The 14,474-nt window shown below is 34.5% G+C and overlaps 1 protein-coding gene across 1 annotated transcript; it reads right to left on the bottom strand.

The window, feature by feature from the left end:
- Positions 1–8,917: 8,917 nt before the first annotated feature.
- Positions 8,918–10,649, bottom strand: LOC149569947 (cinnamoyl-CoA reductase 1-like). Its single transcript, XM_089817833.1, has 6 exons — positions 10,499–10,649; positions 10,206–10,360; positions 9,939–10,124; positions 9,689–9,851; positions 9,413–9,602; positions 8,918–9,316 (listed from the first exon to the last, which is right to left on the bottom strand). Exons 1-6 carry the CDS (start codon positions 10,602–10,604, stop codon positions 9,172–9,174), a joined length of 945 nt encoding a protein of 314 aa, XP_089673959.1. The 5' UTR covers positions 10,605–10,649; the 3' UTR covers positions 8,918–9,171.
- Between the last annotated feature and the right edge of the window lie 3,825 nt (positions 10,650–14,474).

Here is a 14,474-nt window from a genome sequence, read left to right as displayed (position 1 = left end):
AAAATGTTAAAAATAGAATGGATCATTGTAGTAATCTATCAAAGACCCCTAAATTGAAAGGTACAACTCCTTGTTGAATGCAAGATATGTAATGAATTTTTCTTTCATGTTTTAGGGTATTTTCTTAACCAAAGAGAAAAAGAGGAGAAAACCCAATTGTTCAACACTTAAAATAACCTAGGCAAATGAAGGGGGACTAACCCACACTCTGTAATCTATTCAAACTTACAATGCGATGATTGGAAACATGCATAACTAGCTATGATAGTAGGAAGAAAAAAAGAGATGGAAAAATAAGTAATTCTTGGGTTACACAGATAGCTAATATTTTGATACTACCCAGATTGTCTGTCTCTTAGCTACTCCACACACTAGTTTTTGGCTTCCTTATGCAACAAACTATACTAAACACACAAACTAAAATATAAAATAGAGAGAATAGAAGACATGCTTATGCTAAGGAAAGTAAGACACAATTTATTGAACGAAGGAAACAAAACCAAGTTCTTTAACATTCATTCAATTCTCAATATTAGCACATTCATTCCATACACTATACTAAAAGTAAATGAACAAAAAAAGGGAAAATGAATTTAGGGTCACACAAAGTAGTCCCAGCTATAGAGGCTTGCCCAAAGTAAATTTTTCCAATGTTATTAACTTCATAAAAGATTTCATTTATAGGCCTTCTCAGAATGGTCGGTTACATGGATGATTGCTTTACAGAGAATCTCATAATAGAAAGACTAAGAATAGGACAAGCTTGAATCATTTTCTATTATACAGACTGAAAAAATGCTAAGAATGGCTAAAAATAGGAAAGAAAAGAAGGTGAATGGAAGATGTCTAGAAAAGCATCAAAACATCATGCCTTTTTACAAGTAACTAATTTGGCTCTGTAAGCTTTCATGGCTTTGGTTACTTTGTCTAGCTCTTCAACATTTGGAATAATGATATTGTTGACTTAGACCATCCAGAAATCATGCCTATCTACCAGTTCATCTATTCTAGCCACCCTTGACTTAGATTTCTCCATTTCTCTTCTTATAATTGCATCTTCTATTCAGAGTTCCTAGATCTTGGACACTTGGAAGTTGAGCAGGTCAACGGCTTCATCAACAAATGCCAAGAACTTTAATTTCATTCTCTCAATTTCCACAAGCTTTCTACTAGTGGACACAAAGGACTCTGTGTGCAAGATCTTCAAATATTTAAAAAATTTTTTAATGACCTTTTGCACCAGGTCATATACATCTTTGAGCTCATTTTCAAATCTCATGGAGCTTTCTATAACAAACTCTAAGGATTGCTTCCAATGAAATAGTGAATCCTTTCCAATCTTTAAAATCTTGTGAGCAATGGCCATATTTGTCTTCATGTCTATTAATTCCTCTAGAAGGGAAAATTTCTCTATCAGCTTGTGTGCTACCTTCCATATGGTTTTCTGATGATTTGAAGTTGCTTCCCCAAGCTTGTGAGCTTCCAATACTAGGCTTACCAAGTTTTCAACTAGTGTAGGACCTTGAGCCATGGATTTTTCTATAACAAACTCTAGGGATTGCTTCCAATGAAATAGTGACTCCTTGCTAGTCTTCAAAATATTATGAGCAATGGCCACATTTTTCTTCATGTTTATTAATTCTTTTAGAAGGGCCAATTTCTCTATCAGCTTGTGTGCTACCTTCTATATGGTTTTCTGATGATTTGAAGTTGCTTCCCTAAGCTTGTGAGCATCCAATACTAGGATTACCAAGTTTTCAACTAGTGTAGGACCTTGAGCCTTCATCTGATCAACCCATGCTTGGCCTACCTACCTGAATCACCTTTCTTGAAATAGCTTTAGGAGTAAATTCTTATTTTCCTCTACATCCAGGTCAAATTTCTTAATGAAGTAATCCCAAGTGTATATCTTATATATTCCACTAATTCCTTCTTCTAGGCCTTTAGTATTTCCTTCTCTCCTATAAGTTTTTCCAGCTTATCCTTGATTTTATCATTGGTAGACTTCCACATGTTCACCATGGATTTCTGAAATGGGATGCCAAGATCTACTATCATGATCTAGAAATCATCCTTTAAGAGCTCATGAAATCTAGCTTCTTTTTGTGGCTCAATAATCTCAACTAGCATATGGCCAGGTGTTGAATCCATAGCCAGTGCAACAATCATCTTCTGCTTTTTTGTCTTGTTTGATAGCTGAGAGGAGCCGACTTCTGTGATCAAGTCGTTTGATGAGGCTACATCCTCATATCTCCTCTTCTTCCTATCAATGGTCTCTTTGAGCCATGACTCTATAGAGAGAACACTTATGGGGGATTGTAATGTAGTGGGGTCAAACAGCTTCCTTGAGATTGATGGAGTTGGCTTGCTCTAAAAAGCAATAGGGAAGGAAGGGACCTTAGTTACTGAAAGGGATAAGGTATCCCCTTGCTGAGATGCATCTTGGTCTTGGCCATCCATGGGGTTAGTGTTTCCATCCAAATTGATGAATTGAGCAGGGGAAGATGGCTTGGCCATTGATTTTTCTTGTTCTTTCCCCTTATCCTTGTCATCCTCCTTTTCCCTAGTATTCTTGATATTTAGAAGAGGGTTAGCTCCATAGGAAAGAGTGACTGGCACATTCTTTTCAAAAGGTTGATCTCTACCTTGGCCAATGCACTGTAATGGCCTTGCAGATATCGATGTAGTAGCTATGGTGGTTGTTGTTATGGTTGACTGGGTTGCTCCACTTGATACTACACCCTTAGTATGAGTGCTTCCATTTCTTTCCTTTCTTGCTCGGGTACACTCTACCCAATTGTACATTCTCTTGGTTATCCACTACATAAGAAACTCCATAGAGTCAATGAATAGATCTACAGGTGGAGTAGACATAATTTTGGAGCCTTTGATCTTTTCATAAGATGTGGGGTGCATGTATGCTCCATCATCTACAAGGTTATAAACATCAATAAAATCATTATATGATTTAATTTCATCAATGGTTAGCTATGAGAAAAATCTCTCTCAAGTTTAATATTTTTTTAAAAACCTAGACCAGAAGTCTTCAATAGCTGGAACATGCCTATAAGCATATCCCAAATTCAAATGATCCCTTACAAAGTTAACTAGATCATATTGAGGCCTGAGTACCTCATAGTCTAACAACTTAATTTTTCTCTCAAATCTCTTTACCAAATTTTGAGCATATGATCTACATGCACATGAATATAAGCCAACCACTATAGGGAAGGGAATGTTGACTATCTTCTTAACATTAGAACATAGGGTGTTCAGTTCAAGGATCTGTCAACATAGTTCGACTAGAACCACCTTGTCTTTTGAATACCTCAGAAAACTCTTAGGAAAGTCATCATAAGATCCTATTCACAAATATGAGAAACTCCAAAACTAGATGAATGAGCATTTGAACTAGCTTATAGCTGAAATTGCCTCTGGTGAGAATCTCATTTCAAGGTATCCTTGCAATTCTTGGCATAGCCTCATTTTGAAGGCATCATTGATAGTTACATACTCCTCATAGCTTCTCTATAGCTATAGATAAGGGTAAAACTCATAAACTTTGGTGCACTCATCATAATTTTAGGATGTTAGGGAGGTTGCACCACAAGTGGTGAGTTGCCAATGCATAGATCAGATGAGAAGACATTTAGAATTGCTTGAATCCTTTGGAAGAATTCAACAATGAGGCAAGCTCATAATAGATGATTTGTGCCTAGTCAACCTACATATCCTTAGCACATATTGCTTGTCTTGGGAATAAATGATGCTCGATGAACTCTAAAATATTATCTTTTTCTTTGAGTCTAAGGAGGAGTGTGAGGATATCAACAATCTCTCTTTTCAAATTTCTGCCAAAAAGGGTCTTTGGCATTTCTCTCTTCTTTGAGTGAATATTCTAGAACCATGCCTTCTCATTTGAAAACTATAGGAAAACTAGTTGCTTCAACCAGTCTACTGTCTTTAAGTTTTTGAGTAATTGGGCAAATGGGTTGAGAATTAAATCTTCTATGAGGATCTCCTAAATTGTAGACTTTGAAGGATATGCCTATAAGCTCTTTTAACTCATTCTCTAGGCTAATTAACTTATAGTAACCAATATATCTAATTACCATTCGATATCATTGCACAAGATGCAGTTCTAAATAAATAGTTACTTAAATATACTTGAAGAAACCAATTGCATGCAATTATAATGAAATAGCTTTAGGAATTAGAACTTCGGCACCATACAAATGAAATTAAGTTTTTCCAATAATTATAATAGTGGGATTTGCATTTAATTCCATGAGTAATGGCTATTTAAACTTTCTATTCATTTGCATGTAAAATACTAAATTCCTGAAATCTCTCTTACTTTACTTAAATTAAAATGATATGACTAAGAAACACTTAACAACACAAATGCTTAAGCTTTTTAGGAAGTGCCTTATTTTCCTTCAAAATCTGGAATGCAAATATACTTGATAATGTTAAAATATGTGAGAGGGAGAGAGAAAAACTTAGCTTTTCTACAAACCCATTTCCCTTCTATCCGAGATTGTAGCATGGGGAGTAATCCTTTAGCTAGCTTGTGCACCTCATTCTTTCACTTTCTACCTAAAGCTTTTAACACTGCATCTCCTTCATAATGGGTTTGCATTTTCATCACTAAATTCTCTAGAAGTATCTTTTGAGTATCTCTAAGGAATATTCACACTATAGAGTAACTTGATGGTCTATTCTCAAAGCCCCCAAAGAAGTATCCCTTTTCATTGCCTTGGGGCAAAAAACTCCTTTCCCATCAACATTATTCAGATTGGAGCACATCAACAACACTTCATCCTTTCACCTCACTCTGATGACCTCAAAGCTAGATCTTGAACATGCCTTACTAATTATAAGCCAAAAAATGGTTCATTCAACATTATGCTCACACTATTTGGTCATTGGGACTAAGATTTGGCTCAAGTTTATACAGCTTTATAAATAGAACTAAAAACTTCATTTCCATGAATATGCAATAAAAAAATAATAGACCTATGTTCCCTTGTAGAACTTGATTTTACCTCCATGAGTTTTAATGAAATTCATTCTAACTTTGATCCACACCTTTGTAGGCCTTTCTAGGATGACATAGTTGTACTCTCATCTTGTTAATCATTGTCATGGCTTCATCCTTTTGATATGCACTTGATAGAGTTCACTCAAGGGGGAAAACAACTCAAAAGCTCAAAATCTATGGGATATGGAGTGTTAGGGAAAGATAGAAAAGAATGTAATGTGGAACACTTACTTCTCATTAGGAGGACACTAGAATACACCTCAACCATGCCTAGATCACCTAGACCCCATGTGCATTGGAAAAATAGGAAACCTAATTAGAAAGATTAGGGAAAGGTAATGCAAAGGAAGACCTAGAAAACTAATAAAGTAGAGCACTCGGGAAAGATGAGAAGTAAGTGACCTAACAGATACTTAGACATTATATCTTGGACACACTCACTTTCATACCAATGACTTCAAGTTTTAAAGGGTTAGACTAAAACTTGGCAACAAAAGATCAGTCATATTTAAGAGTAGTTGGATGAGTTCGTTAAGGCTGAAGCATCTTATGAGAAGTTTGTGTATTCAAATTTGAATGCAGTAGAACTTGCATCTTATAGATTATACATGTTATCAACATATCTAAAGCAGTCCAAGATACATGGGGCAAGGAGTTCAAGAATTTGAAGACCAACTTTTTTAATTGCATTCGATGCATATCAAACTAGTCAACATGAAGGAATGAAAGTAGATCCCAATTTTGATTTGTATATAGTTTTTTACTCACATTTTTTATTGATGTCAAAGAGGGAGTATAGTGTTGAAATTTATATACGTAATATGTAAAGGGAGATATAAGATCTAGAGTACAATCAAAGGGGGAATAATATGATTATTATAATTTGGAGATATAAGGATCTAAGATGGTATAAATAGAAAATGATCCACATTTTGAAATTTTGGAAAAGGCCATATGAAGATTTGCAAATTTTGAGATTTATATTTTTGGGACTTAGCCAATTTTCCCATAGGTTTCCATCAATGCCAAAGGGAGGATTTTTGGCAATTTTCTAGGTAGACAAAATGGAGTTTTCATTTATGGAAACATATGTCCATAGCTGGGCAAAAGTTTATGAAATATTGATTCACAAACAAATATTAATTCACCAAAGCCTGAGAAAGCCTGAGCGAGATATTCTCAACCACCTAGTTAGGAAAGATGATCTCTAGCCCATTTTTTCCATGACCAATCTCAAGAATCACTTCCAAAGATAGTGAACCCTTGTGGGCAAAAACTACATTTTTCCAACATAGTTTAGCGATCTCCACCTTCCCTAATTCAACATTCTCTTGGGTTTCCTTAGGAGAAGAATAACTAAAAAAGGCTAAATTATTTGTTGGGTTGGGGGACCCACAAGAGGATACCTATGGTCAAAATCTAGGGGGCAAATAAAAAATAGTAAATTGTACAAAAAGTACAAGGCACAAATCTAAACACACCTACAACTGGTCTAGAGGATGAGGAGGAGGGGGACCCTTAGCAGAAGCACACAACATAGCTAGGAGTTGTAGAGCTCATTTACACACTTATGCACATGTTTCTTTCTCAAGAGACCTTAACAATTGTATTTACAATATCAAGATGGTCTTTTCTTGTGGTTGGCTTTATGTTCTAAAAGAACTCTATTAAACTCAAAATAGGGGACTTTCTAGGGATAATTTGGAGGTTCTATGACTACTTAAGAGAGGACAAAATAGGGAGAAACTCCAAATTATTCAATTTTATTGTTAAATAAGTGTCATTTGGTAGAATGATGTGCATGTGGAATTTATAAAGTTTATAAAAAAGACCTAGTGGAGGAGAGGGATACCCTTCATCTTGGGCTTTTCAATAGATGGAGAAAATGAAGAGAATTTTGATTACTCTTTGTGTTTGTAGGAGGTAAAGAATTTGTTAGCTACTTCTGTCTATGTTGTTAGATCATTATCATCTCATGCCCATCACCTCAAAAATATCTCAACAAAGGTGAAGGTACATCATGTAGGTCATCAATACCCTACCACTACTTTGCAAAAGGTAGTTGGAATTTGAATTTGAAACTGTGTGTAAAGACTTGTGGTACAAGCATCCATTTTCAAAGTTGTCACCAACCACAAGAAAATATCTTGAAAAAAGGTCCACCTTGAAAAACCTATCAATTCTTTGTGTAGTGGGGGTGGGGGGCCAGAATATAAGGACAAGATAAATGGACGTGTGACACTTCTTTTGGTCACATAATGAATTACGGGGGGAAAATCCACGTCAATGTGAATTGTTCTCACAAGGGGAAAATTTGACTACTTCCTTTTTAAATATCACTATAAAAAGGCCAGAGTTGGCCACCTCAAACATATTTTTGACACTATGATTTTGTACTTAATAGTTATGGAGAGTCTTGAGGACACCATCCTTATCCAATGGGCATGGGGAAGCTAGGCAAGTTTTAACTTTTTTTGAGTTGAAGAAATGTGTGTAACAAACTTAGGAAAATACCATCCAAGAGCAACAACCTCTCAAGGATCATTTGGTTGGGAAACAAGCACTTGTGGGAAGTAGAATCTCTCTGTGTGTGTGTGTGTGTGTGTGTGTGTGTGTGTGTGTGTGTGGACACAAATGTGGGTGTTTATGCACATACCATAGTAAGCTTAACCTCACTAAGCTAGTGGTTATGTCATCTTTTTCCTCTCATATGGATTTTTCTGTTATCTTACTTTAATAATGTCCAAAGTCACTTAGGCTTTGTGTGTTCTTTTTCTCTTTAACCTTGATAAGTTTCTTTTTCCCTATTATTTGTTCTACTTTACCACGAGTATGAACTATGTCCACACTCTTCTTAAAGTGGGCAACGGGGGTGGTGTTTGGGGGAGGGGATGTGGAAACCTTAATTGTAACTAGTACAATTTTGGCCTTTGACTAGACTCAATTCTATTGTCTAAGGATTTAATCCATCATGTTTCTTTTGTAATGATATATATATATATATCCCCTTGTTTTAATTTATTTATATGTGGGCCCATAATTTTAGGTGTGCCTCTTTAGTTATCTCCCCTCATTTTGCTTCTTGCACACATAGGCCCAATTTAGTTGTGAGTGACCTTATGTATTTATCTCAAGCTCAACAGTGACTTGAGTACATTTCAAAATTATAATATCCCAATTAGCTCTTGATTTAGATAATCATAAAAAGAAGCCCTTCTCTATGACATGAAAATTACTATGCAAAAATAATGCACACTAATAGTAGAATTTGTTTTTTGTTATAAATAAAAATAAAGACAAGGCTTAACTTTTGTACCTATATCTCACATTATAGAAATACATGGTATTGTATAGAACCACCATCCTCTTTTGATTCATACTCAACAATAAAAATATTTATATGTGCAACTTTCAAGAAAATGAAGATTTCCATCTAAATGTAATTTGGTTATAAGAATATAAGAACACAAGTTTTAATACAATGTTCTCTAGATAAACTTTCAATTTATTATTTTTGTTAACGTCTTTAAAATATATTATCTATAAGAATTAAATAAAGCCTATTATATTCACTATTTTACGATGGATATGTCCATGTTACTAATATTATATTATCTTACATGTACCTTCCATAACACATACTTTTAGTGATGCCTTTTAGACAAGACCAACTATACACTTATGATATAAGTCAACTAACTTATAATTTCAATGTATAAGAATAAATAAATAAATAAATAAATAATCCAAAATCTTTTTGCAAACTTAATTCATATAGACACACAATCTTCCATTATAAAATTCTCAATCTTTCCATTTCACTATGAAAAATATGTAAAACAAATATTTAATAAATGTTAGAATATTTCAAAGTTCTATTAAAAACGAAGTATATAGACAATATAAAACATAATATTAACTTACACATAATTCTCTATCAAGATAGCCATTGCAACCTTCTAATGACAGATGTACAGCCTTATTAATACTAACATAAATAACTTAGAGAAAGATAGTGATGTCTAATGGTGAATCCAACTCTTAAAAGAGAGTATCGTGGCCACAGCAACAATATCTGATTATCTTGAATGAGACGCTTGTCTCATTCTGCTTCTTGCGGTCTACAATTAAGGAAGAAAACCCTTGTCCCTCAGACTCCTTACAGTCTCAGCCAAACACTCTTTCATGGGCGTAAAAGAGAAACCCAATTCCCTCAGCTTTTGGTTGCTGAATTTGTATGCCACTTTCCTTGGATTTTTCTCGTCCGAGCACCTGCAGTGAATTGGAGAATTAAGATGAACACTAGTCAACTATTGTGAAATCCCAATAGAAAGTAATGATCAATGAATAACAAATCAAAATTCATACTTTGCTGGAAGTGGGTATTGTGGGAACATCTGTGCTAACATGTCCACAAGCTCTCCTCTGTGGAGGCTTCTCTCTGCACACAAATATCGACCGGAGGCAGAGGGAGTCTCATAGAGCAATATATGCGCTCTCGCTACATCTGTCACGTCTACGTAAACCTGCGTTGCATTGACGTATGTCTTGGCCGACCCTAGAAATATTGGAAGACAAAACAGTTAGTGATCTCATTTCCATCAATTGGAATGGAGAGAGCACATAGTATTAAGATTACCTCACCAGTTAAATATTTGTAAACATGAGCCGTGCTGGCATTCACAGTGGGCTGAAGGAGAGGACCCAACACAATGCATGGATTAATCCTTATCAAATCCATACCCACCTCCTCCGCATACGTACACGCTACTTTCTCAGCCAACGTCTTTGCATAGCAATACCAATTCTGAGCACCAAAAGAGAGAGAACAAAATTCAACAATGTTGGATGGATGGTTTACAAATCGATCCTTAATCTACACAAATAAGTTTACCTTGGTATCAATACAGTAATCAAGGTCACTCCAGCAGTCCTCGTCAACTATGGCTTCTGGATTTCTGTTGGGGTCTAGGTAAATGGCGCCGATGGAGGACGTGAGTATCACTCGCTTCACTCCCACTTCGTTGCAGGCCTTCAATACATTGAGGGTACCATTCACAGAGGCCTCCACCACTTGTACCTGTAAAAGTGCCACTGCCCACGCATTAAACATCCACATAACAACACTCAGTCCATTTATCAATTGAATAAACGTACATACCGGATCTTCAATAATGGGGCAAGCCGTGTGAAAGACTCCTTTACACCCTCTCATGGCCGTTATCAAACTGCCATAGTCGAGAATATCGGCCTTGACAAGCTCAAGCCTCTCTTCTGCCCCTTCCAACTCTTTGAGATGAGCATACTTCTTATCATCTGCACATGTAATTAGTACATCTATTGTAACAGTAATTTCAACTAACGCATTAGCAAGCTCCCCTGCCTAAACCCTAAAAGCTCAAATTCCCAGATATAACTATGTGAATGCAATACTAATAAGTTAACAATACTGACCAGGATTCCGAACCGCTCCTTTTACAGTGTAGCCTTTGCTCAAGAGCATCTTCACAAGCCAGGAAGCAATGAAACCTCCAGCCCCTGTTACGCACACACTCTCCATCTTCACTAGCTTCTCCTACTGATACTCACTTCCCTATTTCCTGCTAATGATCTTGTGCTCTGCCACTGCTTATTTATAGAGACAATTGGACCATGTGTCTGAAAAATCTATAAATCATTTTATGGACCAAGTTTTTTTTGAATGGCCACAACTGACTTGTGCGCACACTGGAGACTTCGTATGGTGCACGACTATCTCAGTTTTGCCGAAGACATACAAAAATCACAGGATAAATGTGCACATGGCCCACTAAACTATTTTAGTAAGCCGGGGTAAATTATTGCATTTATTAGTCCTCATTATCTGGTATTTAATGCAACTTTTTAGTCTATATATCATTATAGCAATGTAGAACTATTCTTCATTCTTTGTCGGAAGCATCTAATTATATGAAGTGGTGTTCATTAATATTACCACAAGGCAAAGAAATGTCTTATGCCAAAAAAATCTAGGAGTTGATTTTGACACTGAGGTAGGTAATATTGTTTATAATTTAATAAACAAGAATATAAGTAATTTTACATTTTTTTATTTTAAAAATTTTAAGTATAATTATTTTATGTTTCATTTCATTTGAAATATATATATATTTTTAAGTTCAATAATTCGATATAATATTTATCTTTGCACATGCAAAATTCAGAATTCATGTTTAATCTATTGACACTTCTATGTTAAATGATAAACATAATCTTCTTTGTTAAAAAAATCATAATTACTTTATTTTTTAATTAATTTATTAATGTTTTGGAAACAATTATCACAATGAAGGTATCTATATATTGTAAAAGACATTGCTCAAAAGGAGCCTTCTAATAATTAGTCCAAATTGTGAACATGCAACAATTCTTAAACATAAAAGAAACTTATTTAACAATATAGTTTAGTTGACCAAGTCTCATTAAGAAAAATATGTCTTGTAAACTTTAAGGTCAACCTAATAGAAACATAAATTAAAGTTATATTTTCATCCAAACCAAGTGAGCCTTTATTGAATTTTTAGGATTAGTTAAAGATAGAAGAAATTGTTTCCTAACTATCCAAGTAGGTAGGAACCCTTGCCCGATCCAGTTTGAAAAAATGAGGATGATATCATTTATTTGGATTGTCGTATCCTATAGTCTGTAGAGTTTGCATCTCATTGTAACAAGTTAAAAGTGGTGGCTAGGTGGCTCCTCTTCTAGATGCAAATTGGACATAGGAAGATCACAATTTTGGAAGTCATTGTAGAGGCAAAGAAAAAAATCATTGGGCTAAATGTCAAGCTGCAAGGTTGAAGTGTCATGGAATGTTGGTAGGAAGTTGGAAATAAGCTTTATAACTAGGAATAATTGGAGGAGCGGGTGGAGGAAATCAAGAACAAGGTGCTCTCAAAGGAATAGAGAGATGAAATGTTGAAGGCTTTGGTGTCCATAAAAATTTTTTGTCTTGGGGAATAAATTAACTATTTGGTCTCCCAAATCAATTTAGTTCAAGCCAAGTTGGAGAGGGACATTAAAAATTTGAAAACCTAGGCAGTGGAAAAATTTGCAAAGAGAAAGCACAATGAGGAGAATAAAAAAAGAGAGTACGGCCTTCCTAAGGTCTCCCAAGAGCTAAGTGAGCCTAGGCTTAATGACTTGAACACTAGTATAGTCTATCAAGTGGTTTAGTTAGGTGGTGTGAATTAACAATTGAATCTTTTTATATTAATAGATGATTGCATCATAATCTTTTATTTACTCATCCATTAAAATATTTATAAATAAATAAAAATTGATTTACATGTATAAATGTTTAGACAAAAATCTTCCAATTCTAGAAAACATTGATATACATATAAGTAACTTCTAAAAAAGAGACAAAGGTTCTCACTTATATACATGTTTCAATCTTATACATACTCCCAACTATATTTTATTGAACCTTTCTACACATTAAAATTCAAAAGAAACACTCAATCTTGTTTAACTCATAAAATAATTAAGAGTGTAAGTTATTCTATTATAAATAATTAAAAAACATTTAAAACAATTATTATATCCAAAATTTTCTTATTAGAGTGTTGATATTGTGAAGAGTGTACTTTTGATGATTTTTTTTTCATGTTATTAAAGTTGAGTTAAGAAAACAATATAGTTCAATAAATGACTTTGAGAATAAAAAATAAAATAATATCATAAAATTGACGAGTTTAAAATATATTATGAAAAAACTTGAGTAGAAAAATAACACTAAGCAAAATATAACAAATGAAAGGATTTTTTCCAGCCCTAGTTTTTCCCCCTTCTCTATGTTGTGGTAGTTTCTATTCTAGAGCCCTCTAAGAGCATAAGACCATTCAAGGATAGATCTATGTCATAAATATGTGCAAAGAGTATGAAGAAAAAAGTAGAGTACGTGACCAGTATTGTTGAGCCCAATAAAGTTAAAGAGGATAAACTATCCAATGAGTACCTCTCTACTATATTTCTTGTGACTCCACAAACCCCCATTTCTCCTCTTGTGAATCCAATCCACCCTTGTGAAATCGAATTTATTAGAGGAGGTAAGCCCCAACAATCTTCTAGAACATGTCGTCACCTATCAGAAGCTAAGGCAATTTCCTTCCAGTTTTGTGATAATAATATTTAAATTATTTCATATTGTAGATATAAAACCACCATCCATTTTTTTCTTATAGGCATTCCAACTAAAAAAGAATTTTTTAAATGAATTTGTAACGTAGTTGGGAAACACAGGGTTTGACCATTGAGTCTTTAAGGAGATTTCGTCTTAGTTATGTTTCATGCACCTTTGTTCACCCTAACCACCCACAAACTATCCTAAAATATGGCACATGGATAATATGTAGCCAAGCATGTTATGCTCAAGCATGGGACCTTCATTTCCATCCTAAAGTTATTAATAAATCCAAATATGAGATGTGGGCTGAGTTCATATTCCTTAACTTGACTTTTCACCCATTCCTACAAGCCATCACATCTCAACTAGGTAAAAATGGGTCAGCTTATACACACATCATAGATTCTATGTAGAAATGGACTAGGTTATCAATTTGATCAACTTATTACTTATCTTAAAAATCCTTGTACTTATTTCTAACACCGCAAGGAAGCTCACTTGATCCAGTCATGTCCTTTTGTAAACCCTAGATTAATTAGTCACCTCCTTCCACCTCCCTCACTGTCACTACTACCCTTATTGAAGATTCCAAGAGGGCCTCTACTTTCCATAGCCTCTTGCCTAAATAGTACAATTTATCTCCTTCCACATACCATCCCTTCATCTCTCCCATAATTGGCCTCTCCTTTTGGGCCTAAATCTTTTAAAGATATTGTGGTTGACTCTGTGGCCAAAGTACTATATTACTCTTCTTATTACTTCTTACACAATCATCTCTAAATATCTCACTAGTAGAATGAAACAAATTTCTAAAGGAATAGTTTGACCTAAAGAAACTTGTGAATTGGGAGGAAGATTCATCATTAATAATCTCATGCTTACTTGGGATTGAAACTATTGAATTTTCTCAACAAATACCACCAATGCTCTCATTGTTAAATTAGACTTTGATAATCTTATGATCAATTTTTTTGTCCATTCATTCTAAATATTATTAAATGGCTTGGCTTTGGTACTAAAATATGTAAGAAAATCAATATGATCTTTCTTGATGCCAATATAAAAGTCATTATAAATGGATTTCCCTTTACAAAAATTCATCTATCAAGGATTCTCACTTACTCATTCTTTTTTTGCCCTTGTTGTTGATCCTCTTGGATCTCTCTCAACACAATCTCTCAACCAAAAAATTTCATGGTTATTATTTCTAGGCAATAAAAAATTACTCAATTCTCAATTTTTTGACGACAACATGTTTATCCAAAA

Source organism: Cupressus sempervirens, chromosome 3 (assembly GCF_028749045.1).
Source record: "Cupressus sempervirens isolate cs-2001-9-10 chromosome 3, ASM2874904v1, whole genome shotgun sequence".
Lineage (NCBI taxonomy): Eukaryota > Viridiplantae > Streptophyta > Pinopsida > Cupressales > Cupressaceae > Cupressus > Cupressus sempervirens.
This window is presented reverse-complemented; position numbering and strand designations above follow the sequence as displayed.

What these genes read in the sequence shown, in the direction of transcription:
- LOC149569947 (XM_089817833.1), bottom strand. Translation starts at nt 10,604, where the DNA reads ATGGAGAGTGTGTGCGTAACAGGGGCTGGAGGTTTCATTGCTTCCTGG. An exon ending in GCCCCATTATTGAAGATCCG is followed by an intron (nt 10,125 to 10,205) that starts GTATGTACGTTT and finishes GCACTTTTACAG; the next exon opens with GTACAAGTGGTGGAGGCCTC. An exon ending in ATTACTGTATTGATACCAAG is followed by an intron (nt 9,852 to 9,938) that starts GTAAACTTATTT and finishes TTTGGTGCTCAG; the next exon opens with AATTGGTATTGCTATGCAAA.